Consider the following 20863-nt stretch of genomic DNA (forward strand, 5'->3'; position numbering starts at 1 on the left):
GGGATGACGACGTTGCTGCTATAAGCAGCTGATGCCGAGGCTGCGAGCACGGAGCCCGTGAAGGACTGTTGACGGTACACGGATACCCCGTCATCGGCGCTATGCCTGCGGATTCGGTCTCGCCTCCATCCAGAGATTGAGTGAGTAGGATATTTTGACCGTGTCACGACGCACAGGCCCGGGCTCTCCCCCCCACCTCCTCCCCCCCCCTCCCTGTCTGTCGCTCCACATGTTGTTTCTTCGTCTTCCCACATCATCACCATCATCATCATCATCATCATCATTTTCACGGGCATGATGCTGTGTGCTTCACAGACCTGAGCCTCCTCACTTCACACAGCGCATCACATCTGCAGGTAAAAAAACAAACCGGGGGTTTAATGTTGGACGGACTGCGATTGATGATGGGGGTTTTTATTGGGGGGGTGTGCTTAAAATGATGTGTTATCGTGGTGTTTCTGGGTGAACGCTATTTGCGGGTCTTGTTGTGCAACACTCTTCGTGGACACGGTCCGTGGACTCCGCGGCGATGGACGCACTGGTTGCTGTGTAGGCTGAGAAACGCGTGGACAGCGACGGAATGGTGGTGCGCTCCGCAACGCAGCGACGGGAGAGACGCAGTTTCGATGCAGAGAGAGAGAGAGAGAGAGAGAGAGAGAGAGAGAGAGAGAGAGAGAGAGAGAGAGAGAGAGAGAGAGCAGCATTACTATTCCCTCTCTCTCTCACCTCATACACACGCGCATACATTCTCGTGCACGCGGACGCACGCACCAACCTAATAAAATCACGCTCCCAAAACTCGAGTAATTTGCGTCTTTGCATGCAACACACCAACAGGCGGGTTTGTTGCGAGGTTTCTGTCAGGCTGGACTTTCCCGACGTCCCTGCCCGCTGTTTGCCCGATGGCTGCAAGAAGGAGCAGCAGCTTATCAATAAACCCGATTCTCTGATTTTTTTTATTTTTTTATTTTGAGGAACATTTTTCCTCGAGTACAGGAAACCATGCATCCTATTGGCTGCTCCAGTTTCACGGTGCGTTCAGTCGAGATACAGTATGGATCCCTAATCACTCCCCTGTGACGGCACCATATCCTTAAATGACTAGCCACCGATGGCCTCGGCCACCTTATCGGTTCCCCTGGAAAGACTTCGCTGTGTAGAGTGTGCACTGCATAGGAAAACGCCCACACAGGCACATGAAGCCAAATCAACATTAAAGTGTCTTTGTGCTGCTGAATAGATCAAGTGTTAAAGAAATGAAGCTGGAGAAGCTTTGATGGTTTCAGTCCAACAGCATTCACATCACAAAAGAGGCATTTAATCACCGTGGTGAGCCTCTGGATGTGTTACAGGAGGAGATCTACACCTTTAGGTATCGTTATTCTGCTCTACTTTATCATTGAATGCGAACAGGCTCTTGGAATTGAGAGGGAAAGCAGAGTAGCCTAAAGAGGAAGAATAAGCGGCGAGGATGTTTGAATCATTGCAAACCCCATTCACATCAGCATCAGGGAGCTGTAGGTAATTACACACAAAGTGCAGCTGAGGCTGGATGGGGATGTCCTCAGGTCCGTAGGTATTTGGTCATAAATCAAAGTGCTGGGAGTGATTTTCACCTGCTGATGACATTAGAGTCAAAGTCAGGGGATCACCAAAGTTATTACAATTCCTCCTGAAGGGAACATGAATGTGTGTATGCATGGCAGTCCATCCAATAGTTGCCATGCTAGCAGGTCTGTGTGCACACACTGAACATGTGTATGTTAACATTGAATCTGAAGATGGCAGGTGCACTATTATGTAACATTTTTTTCAGTATATATTCCTCTTTTTTAAAAAAAAAGGCAGTTGTGTTTCTAAATAAGACTATAAACCATCAGCACACTAACTAGTTCACCTTCACAGCTGCTCCTTTATAGCCTAACATCAGCTTTTTACTTCTGGCGATTGCATGTTTGCTTTAAAAAAAATAATTTAGTGGGAATTTGGGAAAGATTATCTGAACAAAACATGTAAGTGTCATAAACTTGTGGTTGCCACAGAGCAAATCCCATTGAAAAATCCCATTGAAAAATCCCATTGGCTTTTTTGTCAAGGGAACCAGTGCGACGCTAACTTCCAGGTTGGCTTCCAAAAACACATCATCAGCTCTCTATTAGCACAAAAAAAACAAAGTACAGCTGAGCATGCTGGGAGTTGCATTCATTTCTGTACCAAATGTTATGGCAGTCCAACAAACCTCCAACAAAGTGAACAAGTCAGCGGATAATCAGTAGGATTCATCCTCTAGGAACCATGAATGTATGTAACGAACCCATGTTAGAGATATTGAGATGTTTTACTGAATTTGTGCTAACTTTGTTTGGCTGGTAGCACTAGAGGAAAAAAGTCCTTCTAGGATTCATCCTCCTATCACCATGGATACCTGTACCAAACTGTATGGCAGTCCAGCCAGAGTGGTGGTCTAACCGACCGGCAGTGGTAGACCTGTGAAAAACAAATGGCTTAATGGTGCTGCATTATACATCCACTCCAGACTGTCATGCTTGCAGCATCCTCCAGATTGAATGTGGGGCTGATGGGATATGGGAGTGTGTGGAAGTCATGCTTAAGTCATCCATGATTTAAATGTGTCCTCGAGGAAGGCTGCCTTTCTCTACATGCACATGCCCTAGTTAGCCACCATCTGTGCCAGGAATACCACCAGCATGCTACGGCCTGCGCAAGGCATGATGGGAAGTTGGACCTTGGAGTGACCCTTCCGACAGCATGGTTTAACACCTCGCTTCTCTCTTTTTTTTTTTGTGTCTCTGATCCTGCAGGTACGGCCGTGTGGACGTTTGGATATAAGCACGAGACGGACCGCCTCAAGACATGGAATAAAGGGAGGTCGGAGACGACTGTAACTACTCGAGTCAGATCCATAAATAAAAGAAAAACTGACTTGATAAAAAAAAACGCAGGAAGAGAGCGATAGAGTGAGGGGAGAGAAGGAGAAGAGGAAGATGGGGTGTGGTCACACAACGTTTCTCCTGGACTCTACAGTTCACTCCGTCAGTCGCCGGTCAAAGCAGGAGTCGCCTTGCTAAGACCCCCCCCCCCCCCCCCGAGCAGTTCATTTCACCTGCTGGAGGAGCCCCCACCCTCGGTGATGTGATGAATAAGTTTGAAGTCCTTGGCATTGTGGGAGAAGGTGGGTGTTTTTTTTTTTTAATTGCATATTTGTATAAAAATGAAACTCTGATCGTGGTGATCAGATGAGGTCACATCCACTGTGTGTCATAGTGCACTTTCATTGTACAGCTGAAGCCTGCACATCACAGTTGTCAGACCTTGTATTCTTTACACAATGCAGAGGGGTTTGAAAGGGATTTGTGAGGCTGAGAGCTTGCAGACATTTCTCATGTAGAGTATGTAATCCATCGAGACTCTCCTCGCAAGGAAAACAACAATATTAGTTTGTTTACCATATATTTTGGAATAATTTCAAGGGCCCTTATTTACCTCGACTGCAGGCCTTTATCTGAAACAGGCTTATATCAAACAGGTCTTTGGTCCTATATTTCCAAAACATTTTGCATGTTAAACTGTACGATTCCACAACACTGATTCCAGAAGTGCATTGTCATGTCGTACTCTTTCTATTCTCTGATTTCATTCGCTAATTAATTCCAGTAGTTTGCATTTAGATGTTTTTTTCCTCCCCAAGCATGGTTAAGTTGCCATCAGTGTAGTCATAGCCGAACCATTATCATGCTGCCATGGTGCTGCAGGAATGAGTCCATAAACCCAGGAATTAGTCAGCATCTCTTGCGGAGTCAATGGGTTTTTGAATGGATTTTTTTCGGTAGCCGTGATTTCTTTGAGTTCGTACTGTTTGGGTTTAAAGTGTAGCTTGACGCCCTGCAACCTATTGTAGGCGGTCTTCAAAGGTAGTGGAACATGATGTAATCGTTTAGTTTAGCTTGGAGGAATTGTTGGATGTGAAAAAATAAGAGATTTTCTTTTTTATTAGAAAACTTTTTTACGTTTTCAGAAAAACTATCTAAAATGCTGAGGTCGGTCATGGATGTAAGCCTTGACTGTATGCATCACTGTGCTTCTGTGTGTGACAACATTGATAGCTGGTCAGAAAATGCAATAAATGAGGCTACAATTTGAACACAGTTCCTTTTTACACATCAAACCAAGCAGGAGTGATTTCTTTCGGCCTGCATTTGTAGCTCATTTCAGTGAGTTGAACTGACACGTATCCCTGACTTCACTCTAATGTGAGAAGACAGAGTAACCCAGTGTTTATTGTTCTGTTGATAATTCTCACTAACTGTCTTCTACGTCGGTGCTTGTCAGGATGCATTAATCAAAGCGTTAGACACATGACAACTGCAATTAATGATGAGAGATCTAAAGCCACAGCAGTCTTTTTTCACCTTTAGTCACATTTGAATTGAGATTATCAACGTTCCTCAACTCACCTGATACAACACAGTCTCCTGGACCATTTAACCGTACCTCAAATGTTTGTTATCGCTGTTAGTTTTACTCATGTGGGATGATTTCTATTAAACATTTAAACCGGAATGGAAGATATCATGTTGCATGTGTGATTTAAACGGCAACCAAAGCAGTTTGTAAGGAGAATAATTAAATGAGTCCATAGCCTGAATGTAGATGTGTGTGTGTGTGTGTGTTTAGTTGAGACTGTAAACCTGCACCTATAGTGTTTCTCTGGTGTTTTACAATACTGTACTTATTCTTATGAACATATTTGTTTGATTTTTTTTCTTTTAAGACAAAACAGTTATTGTTATGTTGAAACATTATTAATGTTTTGTGTCTCTCTCTCTATTTCTCTGTCCAGGGGCGTATGGAGTGGTGCTTAAATGCAGGCACAAGGTAAGACAGCATTTATCCTTTCCGTTGATCTGATTTGTAAGAAAGTGTTCGTGGTTTACATCAGTGTGATTTGAAGTCTGCGTGTTTCAGTGCGTTATGAGATGTTGAAAATCAGATGAAGAAGAATAAAATGTCGACAATAAATCTCGAGCTGCAACCAAAAGTTGATAATTAAGTCAATGTTTATCAATATGTGTCAGCTCCAGCTTCTCATTCATGAGGATGTGCTGCTAACGTTAGCCACAATAAGTCGTACGGGTCATTAAAAAAAAAGTTTATAGCAATCTAACAAAAACTATTTTTAATGCAACATGTAGCCTAATCCGACAGAAGATTATATAATTCATTTGTTGTGGTACCTGCATGTTAACGCTCCTGTAAGGCAATGCAAACATCCTCTGGTGCTGAGAAATGAAACTTACACGGAAGTGCCAATAACTGCAGATCCTCAAATGGCCTCTTGAGGCTGGCATGCATTGATGACAACTCTATGTTTTTTTTCATAAATAGCTCACCTGATATTAAAATGATATTAAGGCATATAGGCATATTTAGGCATATTGGGGGCTGCTTGGAGTGTCAGGTGGGTGGTGTACCAGGCTGCTAGTCTTTCACCCGGGCTCATCTCAGCCCTGCTGACGATCCACCTCTTTGGCTGTCCACAGACAGACACACAAACACCTGGCAAAGTACTCAAACCTGCCTCTGTGGTGGTTCCCACTACAGTCAGTTTCTGCAGGAGCAACACACACACACACACACACACACACACACACACACACACACACACACACACACACACACACACACACACACACACTCAAGGGGTCAGCCAGACGATGTCGTGGCTGGAAGTCAAACCAGTACATCTGCTGGAACTTGTAGAATGTGTGAACACAACAGTGGGATTTGTTTGAGTGTCTACGCCGGTTATCCGTTCCTTGTTTCATTCAGGTTTTTGTATACAATAATAAAGAAAAAAGAGCCATTTTTACATCGTCTTAAGCATGCTGTCCATCTGGCGTGATGTTTTAAAGAGAGCAGCTGCAGGAACGTTATGTTTAGAATGCCACACAGTGTAAAATATTCAAGTATGTGAATAAATACACGGAGAGAACCTCCGAGGCTCAAAACATCTTTGAATCATTCATCATTATGAATTAAACACCAAAACGATAACCTGCTACTATTATTAACAGCTGCTTTCCAAGGCCTCATTAAAATAGTCACGTTGAGTTTAATGGGAAAAAAAGCAGTTACTGTAAAGGTCAACATCACCGTGACATTATCACATTACCACATGACACATTTTACAAGTTCATTGATCCACATTGTGGTTGATAAAGTAATGCTTTCTATTTTTAATGAAACATATTACATATACTACAGCACATAATTATTTCTGATAGAGATCATACAAAAAGGGTAAGTAATTAGGGGGCTTGTTGCCTCATACTCCCAGATAAATTTTGCAATTAAAGGTAATTTAAGTTACCTTCAGGAGCAGGAGCTATCAAAAGAAATTAACTCTTGTCTCATCAAGCCAGCAGAACTATTTTCTTAAAACAGACATCCTCGTTAGACATTTTGTTATGTTAACATTGTTGACCTTGACCTGCATTCATTTGGTAATTGTTACAAGCATTTATTTTGTTATAAGAAAGCAAACAAGAAAACATTTGAGAAGAGTTGGTGTTTGGGGAACCCTGCCTCTTAGAAATCATTTGTTTCACCAATTATGTGTTGAGGTGGAACGTAATTGCTTCCTGCATTCAGTTTTCACAGTGTGAACATTGTGAGGTGGTCTAGACTTCCTGTTTCATTTTTTAAATGCTTTGGACTTTATACACATATTACCAAGAACATCATTCCCTAACCTCGACCAAGTGTTTTGAATTGCATATTACATTTATTCTTTTAGAATTAAATGTAGTTTTGCTTAGTATAAGTGCATGATTTAGTATTTTTTAGTTGCTATCAAGGACTTAGGTTTAGGTTTCAGAAGTGAGGTTAACGAAATGACACTGAAGTTGTTTTCCAGAATAAAAATAGAAAGGCTTTAAACTCCTGAAACGTACTTGAATCAAGAGTATTCTTGATAGAGAAGTGTTTGCAACTTTACAAAATATCTATATAACTATACTACTGTTTTAGTGTCGTTTTATCGCTAAATTTAAATATAGATTCAATGCAATTAGCAGAATCTTTGCACCCTGAGTATTGTCTGCAGGTATGCCTCTCAGGCTACATACAGCTGACTTCCGAGCATAAAATGACCCATATCGCCTGGTGATCTTCTGCACCCGTGGGCCCAACAGTGGCATCAGCCGACCGACCCGGACGTGTGTTGTAATTCCACCGTTTGCATGCTGAGAGTATTAGCATCAAAGTCTGGCCTTGGAGACTCAAAAGCTAAACTCCTGCAATAAAGTTGGCCAGCTTGCCTGTTGCGTGAGAGGCAGAAAACATCCACGAAGCACCAGCTCGCACCAGTCACTGCTGCTCCTTTAGCTTACTGCTTTGAGCTCACAGTGATAATTGAAGGCAGCTCAGATCGTGCATCAACTCAGATGTTCGCTCACGTGGTTTTGTGGAGGCTGAACATCCAGAGAACGTATGTTCAGAGTACTCCTCATGACATGTTGTGTCCTCCAGATGCACCCGCACTTTATCTAAATAACAGACTTCATATACCTAAAATAGATTTTTCACTAGTGGAAATACTCTCACTCTTCTAAACAGAATCAAACTGAGCTGCATTAATCCAAACAATTCTGTAGTGAAAAGCTTTGACTGCACAGAAGTGAATTTTTTTTTAGTATCATTCCTTCTGTGAGCACATTTAAGAACATAACAGGTTTGTGAGAAACATACAAATCACAGCAGACTCAACCAGGAGAGGAGAAAAGCCCATTATTTTTAATGGTTAATGCTGCTATCCTAATGTGTTTCTCAACATTCAACATTAAGATAGAGTTCATGTTTGGTTATCCTCATTGTTTCCACTCAATTCCAAGTGAAAATGAAGTATATGAAGAATTAAGGTCAAAGACGTGCTCGATAGCGATGTAGGTTGTTGCTGCATTGTGTGATAGATGAAGGGGAATGAAAAGAAACGGGGGCTGATTCATTATGGAGTACTGGGAGTGCTTGGCGTTTGCCCTCTGGTCCCTTATGCCATTTGTGCATGTTTCTTTCATTTTAGGCCCGAAGAAAGAATCACGCAAGTGTTCTCGACGCTAGCCCTCATGAAAATTTTAAACGAGCCATAAATTATATACGTTGTGTGAACCGCTAAATATGCAAACGCTTGCATTCTGTCGACATGAACAAAATGACACAGTAAGGAGAACATGACTGGAAGCTGCAACCCTCGGCAGAGGCAAGTAAAAGATCAAATCCACATCATAAATTGACTAAATGTTGACTTGGGAGATGTGTCATTTTGTTCCATACTGCCTGGAAAAATGAAAGCAAGAGAGTCTGGGAGAAAGAACCAATGAGTAGGACTACTCATTAAAGAAATTACAATCTGTGTGTGTAAGTGTGTGTGTGTGTGTGTGTGTGTGTGTATTGGGGGGGCGAACCACGCCATGTTTCCATGAGATAAACCAAATCCAATAACAGGAATTCAGAATTTTGCCCTCTCAATCTCCTTGACTTTATTGGAATCCGTGAATTTGGTTCCCAGCGAATCTCCCCTTCATAAACCCTCAGACGGCAGCTGTCAAAGTGCGGGGACAGTTTTCCCACTTGTAAAAACAGTAGTAGGGGGATTCATTTCCACATGTAGGGACTCAGACCATGGCAATAAAAGCTTTTTATCTTTGCTGCAAGAGAGTGGTTATTTTTACTTTTCTCAGCTGGAAGCAGGGCAGAAGAGAAAAGGGTGTCAGGGGGGGGGAGAGACAGTGTGTGATGGTAAATGGGTCACCCTGTTAGGAGTCGACAGCAGACCTGTATATGGTTGAGGGAATCTTGGCACCGGACTGAAACCAGGTGACTCAGAAGAGACCGACTGTACTACCAGGCAATGAAATTCATTATGAATGTGTACAAATGATGCATCCTTTGCAGTACAGTATGCGTTTGATGGGACATTTAATTAGCCGAGCTAATGCGTGGTGGCGTTTGTGCAATGTTCTGCCACTTTGTGGAAGTGTTGTATTATGTGGGTGTGTGTGCGTATGTGGAGGCTCATGTGTTATCTTGAATATGTGCGTTGGGAGGACAATAGCTCAACCTACACGCCAGCCAGCGTTTCCTGGAGCCTATACATTACACCTTTGCTGTATTGTAGTGCGACGTTAATTAATTACTGAACAGGAAATAACCAACTCTCTGGTAATTCATTGTTTCAGCAGTTTTTATAAGTTAAAACGTGGGTTTTTTTTTTGTTTTAAATCCTTTTAAGCAGCATACTTTTGTGATTTTTGACAGTATTAAATATAACTTGAGCTCGATAAGTCATTTAATAAAAACACATTAAAGAGAAGGGGGTTTGAGGGGGAGACTGAGATGAATAAAATACGGGACCATGAGTATGTGAAGAGCAGGTTGTAAAGCGTTAATGTAGAGAAGCGCTATATAAGTGCAGTCCAATTACCAATCACAAAAAGAGTCATTCCTATTGTCTCCCTAATGGAGTCTTATTAAGTCCCACTTCCCCCATGCTGCATAATAATGACCTGGAACATGTATTCATATGAAAAAAGAAACAACAACATCACTTCTGTGGCATAGTCTAGCTGGGTTTGGATGTGTGTAAACAGTGAAAAAAAAATTCATCATCTCTTTTGTGCAAATCAGGAGCTGCTGACATCATCATCAGCAGAAAATGATCACGCCTGAGGCTATTTTTAGGTGTGCTGACTTAACATTGGCTCAAAGGTAAATCAATGGCGGTCACAAACGCCACGCGAGTAAAAGCATCATCGGCACATTGCGAGGGGGCCGTCCCAAAAGCTTGAAATGTCTATTTTTAATTTTGCCTGGTAAACACAAGCTATTCAGATGTCCTTCCCTCCACTGGAAAACCAATTTTAATATCTGATTTAAGTGCAAGTCAGAGCTGCAAATCCGTGTTTTATTTCATTGGCTTTGGGGAAATCTCAAACATTGAATCAGAGCGTGTTCAGTTAAACAATCGGCTTGTGTGAGCAGGAGTGCTGGCGGCGGCGTGCAGCTCCTCACCGCGCGGCCGACTCCCTGCCTGACCCTCGGTAAACAAAAGGACAATAGGGCAACATACATAGTAGCCGGGGACGGACACAGAGGGTGTTATTCTCTCTGCACCGCTGTCACCCACGTCCAGCCTCAGGGGTCAACCTGAAGACGGGTTTCCCATTTAATCGAGGAGGTGGGGAAATATATTCCCAGAGCTTTGAAATAAACACATAGTGCTGGAAAATAAAATATGCAAATGAACATGACTTCTGACAGCTTTAGCCCAAACTTGACGCCAGCTTGAAAAGGTCGCTATTATCATGTTGACGTTTGATGTACAGATGAGGAGAGAGCACGACTTAGTTAGTTAGTTGAAGCATTTTAGAGGTACGGTGTCCAGAAGGCAGGCAGGAAACAGGGAAACTTCGCAAAAACTCCCAAGAAACGATGCGGCATGAGAAGGAAACGGACCTGTGTATGTAGTGAGAGGTGAGCAGAGGTCTGGTGAGTTCACGGCTAACAAGGGACAGGTGAAAAAAAACAGGGAAGCGGTAACAGGAATGATACATTGCAGTAACTTTGGCACAGACTAAAGCAATGATCCAAACACAGTCCACGGTAATATTTTAGGCCTTTTTTTAAATCTTATTGTCAGTAATGAGGAGCTCATGGTAAAGCTTTTCCTCTGAAAGAAGAAAAACATGATAAAGAGCGTATGAAGACAAGTGCGATTGTATCCTTTTTGCAAAAAATAACATATCTGATATTTTTTTGGAAGCCCAAAGTCATCTTGACCTGTGAACAGCTACAACCTGCCGTTTTATTGTGTTCCAGTAAGACTGTACAATATATACTTGATGTCAAAAGCTGCAGCTACAGCCTTTGGAACCAAGCAATGGTAAATCTGTGAAACGGCAACCACACCGGCAAGGTCAATCATGCAACCTGCAAGAAGCTGAAGGAGACCAATGATGCATATTAACTACTCCAAGGATGTGCTGTTTGTGGCGTGTGTGTGTGTGTGTGTGTGTGTGTGTGTGTGTGTGTGTGTGTGTGTGTGTGTGTGTGTGTGTGTGTGTGTGTGTGTGTCAATGCCCTGCGGTAAAATAACTGAAATGAGAACACACAGCACAGCTCTTGTGTTGGCACTGCCAGCAACTTTGGGCACACATTTTTTTTCCCATGCATGTCAAGAGTGGGCAGGAAATGAATTTAACCATCACCATTTCTCTTATTTGTCTTTTCCCACTTTTTTTTTCTCTATTTCTTCCGTCAGATTTGAATGCTAATTGAATTGTTGATTCATCTATCTTGGAAAGTCGCTGAGGCCTGTGTTTAACTCCGTACGTTGTGTTCTTTCATCTTAACACAACTCACGCCCTCCTGTCTTTACAGGAAACCAATGAGCTGGTAGCCATTAAGAAGTTCAAAGACAGCGAAGGTGAGTGAGGGAGGGAGGGAGGGAAGGAGGGAGGGAACGGTTCAACAGCGGTAACATTTCTGTCTTCTTTCATTTCTGCACAGAAAATGAGGAAGTCAAGGAGACGACGCTTCGGGAGCTGAAGATGCTCCGGACACTGAAGCAGGACAACATCGTGGAGCTGAAGGAGGCTTTTCGCAGGCGGGGGAAACTCTACCTCGTCTTTGAATACGTGGAGAGGGTCAGCTCATCATTATTATTTCATGCTTTGCACACATGAAGTCTTACATTGCACATCTCCACTTTGCTGTATCCAGGCTCCACGTTTCAGGATGGAGAGACGGCTCTGTTGAGCACAGAAAAAAAAAAAAGAGAAAAAAAGCATCACCATGGCAACATATGAACTATGCTGTTGGTGAATCATGGTATTCCCCACTGTGTTGCCAGGGTATCCAGCCAAGTGTTTATTTCATGACAGGTTTTATTTTCATGCTGCTCTCCAGTCATTAGAGCACGGCGTCCCCTCTCCTCTGGTCGGGTTTGAAAAGGAAAAGCAAGACCAGGGGGGGGGGGATTATCTAAGACAACAAGGTTGATATTTTTAAAGCACACCGTTAACCCTGCAGCCACACGTCCCAGCTCTGTCTTGTGGTTTGCAGAACATGCTGGAGCTATTAGAGGAACTACCCAACGGCGCACCGCCCGATAAAGTCCGCAGCTACATCTACCAGCTCATCAAAGCCATCAACTGGTGTCACACCAATGAGATAGTGCACAGAGGTGAAGAGTTTATCTTTACTCGCTTATCTGCTGCGAGAGAAATCCACGTCTGTCTGGTAGAGTCTCAACATCGGCCTCCTTGTCTGTGTCTCTCTTCCAGACATCAAGCCGGAGAACCTGCTCATCAGCTCGGAGGACGTTCTCAAACTCTGTGACTTCGGTGAGTCGTCGGCCTTCTACCTCCTCTTCTTTACAGCAGCCAAACTGTCACGTTGACTCATGTGCACACAGTGTTGCTTTGTCAAATAAAGGCAATCGCTTGTAAAATTGAGGTATTTCGTTTCACGGACCGAATCCGTCTTTAACCGGCGAGTTATTGGATGTGTGCGTTCATCTGTACGCCGTCAAGTTAGAGCTATATCTGTGATTTTGTTTGGGCTCCGTCCGGTGTGAGAAATCCCACCTTTAATGTGTCACATTGTAAGTTGTTAGGATCAATTCTGCCACTGGGAAGCAGCCAACACGCGCTATAAAACCTCCTCCGGTGGTTGTAGTTAGCACAATAAATCTGCCAAAGTTATATTTCAAGAAAGTCAGGTTGACTACTCTAAAAACATACTGATATGTTGTATTAATACAGCATATAATTCTACATGTGCTTGGTGAAATCAGAAAGTCAGTTGGCTTTGCATGATTTTCTAATGCGTTCCTACTGAGTCAGCTGGGGTGAGATTTGCTTGTTATTCACTGTTGGAGCTGGCATTGTGTTTATTGTGAGTCTTCGTGCTTAAAATGGATCCTCTGTACACCAGTTATCTAAAGCAGCGTCTCGACTGCAGTGACATAACTAATTAGAGTCTGGTCACATGGGATGATGGCCATGTTGTTACTGTAGCTGTCCAAACCATTTGAGTGTCGATGGCACTTTATTCCCATGTTTATCACAAGAGAACTGGATGTCTAAAAACATGTGTTCACTTCTATCTTCTGGCTCAGGCTTCGCTCGTAACCTGTCGGAAGGAACAGATGCCAATTACACTGAGTATGTGGCTACAAGGTGGTACCGCTCGCCTGAGCTGCTGCTGGGGTGAGTCTGTGTGTGTGTTTGTGTGTTTTAGGACACTAAATCTTCCTTTTTTTTTACCAGTTTCTGTATAAAATTGGGAACCACTGATCCATCACTTTCTCATTTCAATACCCGAGTTCAAGATATCAATTGAGAACTGATCCGACGCCAGCTCTCTCATTCCCCCACTTCAAATCCGTCAAACTCACTGACGGCAAGGTATGCACGGTAATATGAGCGCCACAGAAAACCCTGAAAGTCAGTGACGGAGAAAGTGAGTTTTATAATGATACCAAAGAACGGAAACAGCTTGTTAAACACGGAAGTAGCGTCGACGCAGCGTTAGCGTTAGCAGCCGAGGATAGAAGCTATCAGGCAAGTGTTCTTTTAAATAAACTCCTGGTGTACTTTTCAAATGCGTTGTTTTGTGAGTACAGACCCTATGTGTACTACTGCAGAAGTTTGGTAAAAAGAACACGGAAGTAGCGTCGACGCAGCGCTAGCATTAGCAGCTGAGGATAGAAGCTATCAGGCAGGTGTTCTTTTAAATAAACTCCTGGTGTGCTTACAAACTTTAAAATGCCTTGTTTTGTGAGTACAGACCCTATGTGTACTACTGCAGAAGTTTGGTAACATTCCATGCATTATTAGTGGGGTAATTTACGAGATATACACACTGTACCATAGCGCCAGTCCTAAGCCATTCGGCTGATAGCCCTATCTTGACAAATGTTGACCATCGCTAAAAATGCCTCTGAGGGGGTATTTGGCTCTTTAATACTATATGTTTGTTATATGTATTATATTATATGTATTTATTTATCACTATTCAAGAGCTTATTCAATATTATTGTTTCTGTTTACTGGCACAAAAGTTCAGACCCATAAACTATTTTGTGTAATTTCCATGTTCACCTTTTCCATCATAAACTGGTGTTCCCTCAAACCGAGGCGATGATGATACCTGCTCACCCTGACGCCAAATTTCACTTTCTCGTGTTGTTTTTGCTGCTTTCTGCTGCATTAGCGTCCATTCTAGCTTGGAGACAGCTGAACGCCATGTAGCCTCTCTGCTGTAGCCGGATTTAGTAAATGCCCTGGAACATTTATTGAGACAGCGTTTGAATGCCGCCCACTCAAATACTCTCTCCCTCCAACACCACTGCTCCTCTGCTTCTCTGCTGCCAGATCTCTCGCCATTTCTCACCAGACTCCTCAGCTCCGTTCCCTCAGAAATGATCACCTTCTCTATGAGCCGTCTCCATCAGATTGTTTTCCATTGTTTTACTGCGCCACAACTAATTGCATCATCTATAAAATATGCTCTCTCTCCATCTCAGGGCTCCTTATGGAAAGGCAGTGGACATGTGGTCGGTGGGGTGTATCCTCGGGGAGCTGAGCGACGGACAGCCCTTGTTTCCAGGGGAAAGCGAGATAGATCAGGTAGGGTATATTAGACAAAAATCACATCAGACAAAATTAATGGTTCCTCTGTAGAGCCCGTTTAAAGTAGACCTTTTAAAGTGAGCTTCGACGGTGTTGTGAATCCGTTTGTGGACCCAACACCTGGTCCGGAAACTGATCTTTTTCACCATGTGAGCATCGGACAAAATAAGCATTTGGAAGAAGTATCATCAGTTTAGTTGTTTTCGGACAGGCAATGTTAGCCACTAGCTAAACCCAGCAGAGCATTCACTTTCTTTGGGAGTTGGTGGAGAGCAAAGCGGAGCTAAAAGGAGTGTGCATATTGGACTAGCATTAATCGAGTCGCCAACGGTTCAAATGAAAGCTAATGTTGCTCTGTAACCCCTGGACATAACAACAGCAAAAAATTATCAAAATATCTACGTCAAGCACCTAAATGTCCATGTTGGGGCTGAAAACTCTTGACCCTGAAAACACCTCTAAACCTCTTTGATGCTCAATACTCACACATTCACAAAACTGCCGGAGTCGTATTGGTCAACAAACGGAGTCTACTGTTTATTCACTGTGATGCTGTGATCCTTTTATTTTCCTCCAGCTCTTCACCATTCAGAAGGTTCTGGGTCCGCTTCCTGCAGAGCAGATGAAACTCTTCTACAACAACCCTCGCTTTCATGGAATCAGGGTACGAAACCTTTCTCCTCTTTCTATAGTCTTCTTTGCTTCTTCTTCTTCCTCCTCCTCCTCTTCCCTGTTACCTACTTCCTTTCTCTCTCCAGCCCTGTCTCCTCTCTCTCTCTCTCTCTCTCTCTCTCTCTCTCTCTCTCTCTCGGCAGTGTTCCCAGCACCATGACTGAGTGGATTGCTATGACTCATGAAATAGGTGGTTGGTGTTCAGTTTAGCAGCAAGAGAAAATGTCCCAGAAGGCCGAAAAGACTTCATGTGTGAGGGTGTGTGTGATTTGATAGTTGGTTTAGTGTGATCCGGTGATAGATTTCTGTGTGATTTCACCAGAGAATTTGTTTTTTAATATGCTACGTTAGAAATCCTAATAGCACACACACCATCCTCAAAGCACAAAAAAAGTTTAGTTTCGATGCAAATTTGATCCTGAGTGTTTGTGTGTGTGTGTGTGTGTGTGTGTGTGTGTGTGTGTGTGTGTGTGTGTGTGTGTGTGTGTGTGTGTGTGTGTGCCAGTTCCCTTCAGTTACTCATCCTCAGACTTTGGAGAGAAGGTACCAAGGCATCTTGAGTGGTTTGATGTTGGATCTGATGAAGGTACTCAAACGCATTATTATTCATATAATTATATTGGACATTGGATATTATGTGTCATCCGTGTTTAACCTATCTGCTAATATTCCTGCTAACCTGTGTCAATAATTTAGATTTGTACCGCTGAACATTTCCTCCTCAGAGCCTGTTGCTGCTGAACCCGACCGAGCGTTTTCTGACGGAGCAGAGTTTGAACCATCCAGCCTTCCAGCCTCTGAGGCAGGCGGAGAGAGAGAGGCCTCCTCCTGCCTCCCCCAACCCGACACACTCCTCCAAGAGGAAAACACACCATCATGGAGAGAACACCGTTCCGACAAGGTCTGACTCCTTTATTCTTCACTGCAGCTCTGAGAGTAGAAACGTGCATGAATACATGACATATTTTCTGTTTCACGCACTATAATACTATAGTGTCAACTTTTAAAAATATCATTTTGTACTGTATATTCAAAAAAGCACATTCTTTCAATATCCTGGCTCCTCAATCATCATCATCATCTTGATACCGGCTCAGAAGAAGCCGTTCACAGTTTTTTGTCCTGACTTTTTTCGTTGAGGATTCTTCTTTTTATTACACAGAAATGTTCTATTATGGCTGCAACCATTGCTTCCTGACACAAGCATTGTTTCCTGAGAGAAAAAGTCCCGTCCAAAAATAGCTTTTATTCCAATTTAAGAAAGTGTTGTGTGTTTTTTTCAAGCAATATGAGGATCAGTGCACTAAGAACAGAGGGAGACATCTTCAGTGCAGGTTTGTCACAAAGATTAGGATTTGAAGATGAAGCTATCTGTCCTCTCTGCCCCTCCAGGAGTCACACTAAGAGCACGAGCCGTCGCTCCAATAGCAAAGAATGTTCCAGCCTCCCTCGCCATGGAGACCTCCATCACCTCGGCAACAAGAGTTTCCTTAATGGCAACAAACCGGCTCCGTCCAGCTTAAGTCCGACGCTCCACCCTAAGGCCCAGTACATGTCCCAGACCCTCAATCGTTCTGCCTCATCCAACAAAGACCTGGCCAACAACAACCTGCCACACCTCCTCAGTCCCAAAGAAGTCAAAGGCAAGACAGAGTTTGATTTCAGTTTGGGACCCTCCCCGAAGCTGCCGGACCAGGGACACGGGGCGAAGTACGGCCATAGCAAACCCACCTCCTCTCGCTCTCAGCAGCAGCAGCAGCAGCAGCAACAACAGCAGCAGCAGCAGCAGCAGCAGCAGCAACAACAGGCAGGCCGCCACACCTTCCTGGAGGGCAAGACCAACACACTGCAGTGTGGAGCGGAGAAGCAACATGGACGACACTCCCACAGCATGGCCGACTCTGCCCACGGATCCATGTCCTCCTCTTCGAAGAGTTCGGCCTCTTATCTCAGCCTGTCCAAGAGCCACAGCGCGCTGAGTGACGCCAAATCTGTCGGGAACCTCAGCGACGGTCGACTCCACCTGGACGACCCGAACTCCAACACGACAACAGGGGTGGGAACCGGGGCCCGCTTCTTCCCGGCCAGCTGTTTAGACCTCAACGCCCCCTCTGGTCCCCAGGGGCCGCCGGGCAGCCCCTCCGCTCGACACAGCGATCGATCCGGGCACAGCCCCGCCTCTCGTAGCAGCGGCAATGTCCGCATGGAGAGCAGCACACTGGACTCCTCGTCCAGACACAAGTCCAGACATAAACCTCTAGCTCCAGGTAGGTTTGTCAAATCTGTATTCAGGAGTCGACTTCATTGTCCTGAATTAAGAATGGCTTCAGGCTTCAACCAGCCTTTAAAAGTATTTATATTTAGTGCATCAAACACGCCTCACCTCACAAAAACAGAAAATGACTCAAAAATAAAAGCCAGACAGCTTATGAACGTATCACATTTGACATTCATAATCCCCACAGAAGAAAGCGAGAGGCTGTAAGTCATTGTTCTGTCACGCTGATTTTAGATCCCATGACTTTATATAGACCTCTTAAAATGGTGACCACGTCTTATTGAACATTTCGTCAGACACGTTTCTATTTTCTCCAGCTAGAGCTGGTTTAAAAGCAGTGGTTTGTCTGGGAACCTCCACAACATCTCGTCACCGATCATTTATCTGTGATTGGTAAACTATTGGCTGACATGGAGCAAATGACAACTTTGGCATGTCGTGCTGAAATCGTTAGCCGGTTAATCAATGAGTCAATATGCAGAGAAATATTTGCCAAACTTTGATCGTTGAGTAATCATTTGCTGTTTCCAGCTTCTTAAACGTTTCTGTTTTATGTTTCTGCAAATTTGATTGAACAAAGGAAGATTTTTAATCAAACAAACAGAAACATCACCAATAAAAAAGTAATAGTGACTCTAATGATCCGTTCGCTCTTCCCCAGAGGAGGCTGGAGCTCCAGAGCTGTTAGACCCAGGAGGAGCAGGGATGCCCTCCACTCACACTCTGCCTTCCCCACATGAGTCTTATCATTACGGCCTGGGCTACACCTCCCCCTTCTCCTCTCAGCAACGGCCCCAACGCCACTCCATGTACGTGAGGAGGGAGCGCCACCGGCCACACGGCGTCGAGGGTGGGATGGCGGGCTTGCCTCCGCCGGGGCAGGCGATACCGACCCGTGCCAGTAGCCTGCAGCTCCTCTCCCCCCAGCTGCAGCACCGGACCACCCTCACCGGACACTCAGTGAGCTCTTCAAGAGAGGACTGCACTGATGACATGACGAGGGTTAGTGGCAGTCCGTCCCGTGGGTGTGGTGGTAGCTAAAGGAAACATTCACCCTAAAATAGCAACACTCTAAAAATACTCTCTCTACAAAAAGCCAAATGCATGAGTATCTAAGGGTGAATCTTTCAGCACATCTATTGAAAAAGTGTATGTGTGTGTGTGTGTGTGTCACATTGTCACTGCTTCATGCTGCGTTTCCAGTCTGCTTTGACCTGCGCCTGTCCGTCTTCTCAACAGAGCGAGCAGTCCCCTAAAGACATGAGCCACCCTTGTGCCCCCATCAAAGACTCCACGAGGGACAACACTGCTGCTTTTCATACACAGCGCTCTAAAAACGAGGTCCGACCCCCTTGACTTCCTCCAACCAGTAACCCGAACGCAGACAGTAGCTGGTTCCCATAGCTTTCTTTGTTTCTACTCGACAGCTTCACTGCACGTTGTCGCTGGTATAAATGTAATCTCACTCTAAGATTGTCCCAGTTGTCTTGTGATGTGAGCCCGCAGACACCGTGACCGCTAGATGATAAGATTTGCAGCGAGATTAAATGGCATTTAAAATCACTGAGGAACTTTGTATGGTCCATGTGTGTCCACGTGTGTACTCGTGTGTACTTGTGCGTTCCTTAGATTGGCATGTATCATGACCCCCATGTGGAGGATGGAGGTTCCTCCAAGGAGAACCGGATGATCTTCACTGAGTCCATGCCTCGGAGAGTAGGCAGCTTCTACCGAGGTAAGGAACGGGAAGTGCCTTAAAATTGCATTCTCCCTACTGACCATCAGGGGGCGTCTCCTGGTTGCAAAAAGGAGTCTGATTGCATGGAAGTCTATGAGAAAATGACCCTATTCTCACTTGATTTATTATCTCACAAAAGCACAAAGCGATTCAAAATGCTTTACATAATTTGACAAGATGTTTATTAAATACAAAGCAACATAATAAAATATTGCTTGCATTTCTGGGCTTATTTTTAATTTAGTTGTGTCATTTTCTATCTGGCCAACTTGCTACACTTGCCGTTTTGCATTGTGTGAAACAAGGAAGGAGATTTTGGGAAGAGTGAGTGCAGCAAAATAAAACGGATTGACACATGAAACATCACAGATTAATAACATCCCAGTCAGGTTGTCTTTTTGAAAGCAGAGATACATATATCCAGTAATGGTTTGTCCTCCTCGTGTCTCCTTAGTTCCCTCCCCAAGACCAGACAACTCGTCGTCTTTCCACGACGCCGTCGGCCAGGGTCGAGGGCCGGTAGTCAACGTACCCGGAGACCCCGTTGCCATGGTCAACCACTCCAAACGCCAGACGGCTTTTGACTGGTGATCATTTATTTTTTTAAATGGGTCTGGTGTTTTTCTTAACTTACTTCAAAGTTGTGTTGAAGAAACAGTTTGAAGCGTCCACATTATAGTGAAAATTGAAAATGAAAAGTGAAATTAATTAAATCATGTGTTCTGTTATCTTTAATTTCCTTTTTTTTTGAGTCAATAATGGATTGTTTTATTTTAAGACTAGTGTCTTTTCATACATTTCAAACTACTAGAAACATACAGTGTGAACAATATCTCCACATTTGTAGGACGGCTGCAGAAGCAATGGTCATGAATCCTCCGGAGCCGGCCAAAGAGAAGGAAAAACAAGGCTTCTTCAGAGCCATTAAAAAGAAAAAGAAGAAGACACAAATAGTAAGATCATTTAAGATATATTTCTATTGTGTTGTTTCCCTTGTCGATAAAGTTTATTTTAGTGTGTAGTAAATGTTTAAAACAAAGTTACTGTTAAAGGGTAATTATGATTTATTACAACATGGGTTTTCTGTTGGTAATAATAACATGTGATTCATTAAGTTAACTGATCTGGGATCTGGGAAAGAGGAAAATATGACAGAAGGAACAATACAATCTAATGTTTTCATTGCACTTTGTTGCATTTTCTTTTTATTGAAGCACCAACTTTCCAGTGTTTCGGCTCATAATTCTTTTATTTGTTTTATGCGCAAACTGAAAATGTGCAGAAAACTCTTTGATTATGTGTTGGAAACCCTTTTGGTTTGACCTCCAAACAAAGTAGTTTCGATAATCTGGCAAAATGTTGGCATTGACAGGGCAACATAGTAATGTTGGATGACAAAGTGATCTTATAACAAACATAAATGCATGACCAAATTACAAAAAGAGCAATAAAAAAGATATC

At 43.6% G+C, this 20863-nt stretch overlaps 1 protein-coding gene across 3 annotated transcripts in view; it reads left to right on the forward strand.

Moving 5' to 3' along the window:
- cdkl5 (cyclin dependent kinase like 5) overlaps positions 1 to 20863 on the forward strand; it is a 27392-nt gene continuing 6529 nt past the window's right edge. For all 3 annotated transcript variants that reach the window (XM_084013365.1, XM_084013366.1, XM_084013367.1), the window contains exons 1-18: positions 1 to 140; positions 2823 to 3193; positions 4862 to 4896; positions 11458 to 11503; positions 11587 to 11723; positions 12142 to 12262; positions 12363 to 12422; positions 13199 to 13289; positions 14609 to 14711; positions 15292 to 15378; positions 15892 to 15972; positions 16112 to 16287; positions 16779 to 17653; positions 18326 to 18666; positions 18904 to 19005; positions 19294 to 19399; positions 19857 to 19989; positions 20250 to 20355. In XM_084013365.1, coding sequence (XP_083869491.1) covers positions 3157 to 3193; positions 4862 to 4896; positions 11458 to 11503; positions 11587 to 11723; positions 12142 to 12262; positions 12363 to 12422; positions 13199 to 13289; positions 14609 to 14711; positions 15292 to 15378; positions 15892 to 15972; positions 16112 to 16287; positions 16779 to 17653; positions 18326 to 18666; positions 18904 to 19005; positions 19294 to 19399; positions 19857 to 19989; positions 20250 to 20355 — 2637 coding nt within the window. In that variant the 5' untranslated portion in view covers positions 1 to 140; positions 2823 to 3156. The remainder of the gene's footprint in view (positions 141 to 2822; positions 3194 to 4861; positions 4897 to 11457; positions 11504 to 11586; positions 11724 to 12141; positions 12263 to 12362; positions 12423 to 13198; positions 13290 to 14608; positions 14712 to 15291; positions 15379 to 15891; positions 15973 to 16111; positions 16288 to 16778; positions 17654 to 18325; positions 18667 to 18903; positions 19006 to 19293; positions 19400 to 19856; positions 19990 to 20249; positions 20356 to 20863) is intronic.

The sequence above is a fragment of the Eutrigla gurnardus genome (genome assembly GCF_963514095.1).
Source record: "Eutrigla gurnardus genome assembly, chromosome: 1".
In the NCBI taxonomy this organism is placed as follows: domain Eukaryota; kingdom Metazoa; phylum Chordata; class Actinopteri; order Perciformes; family Triglidae; genus Eutrigla; species Eutrigla gurnardus.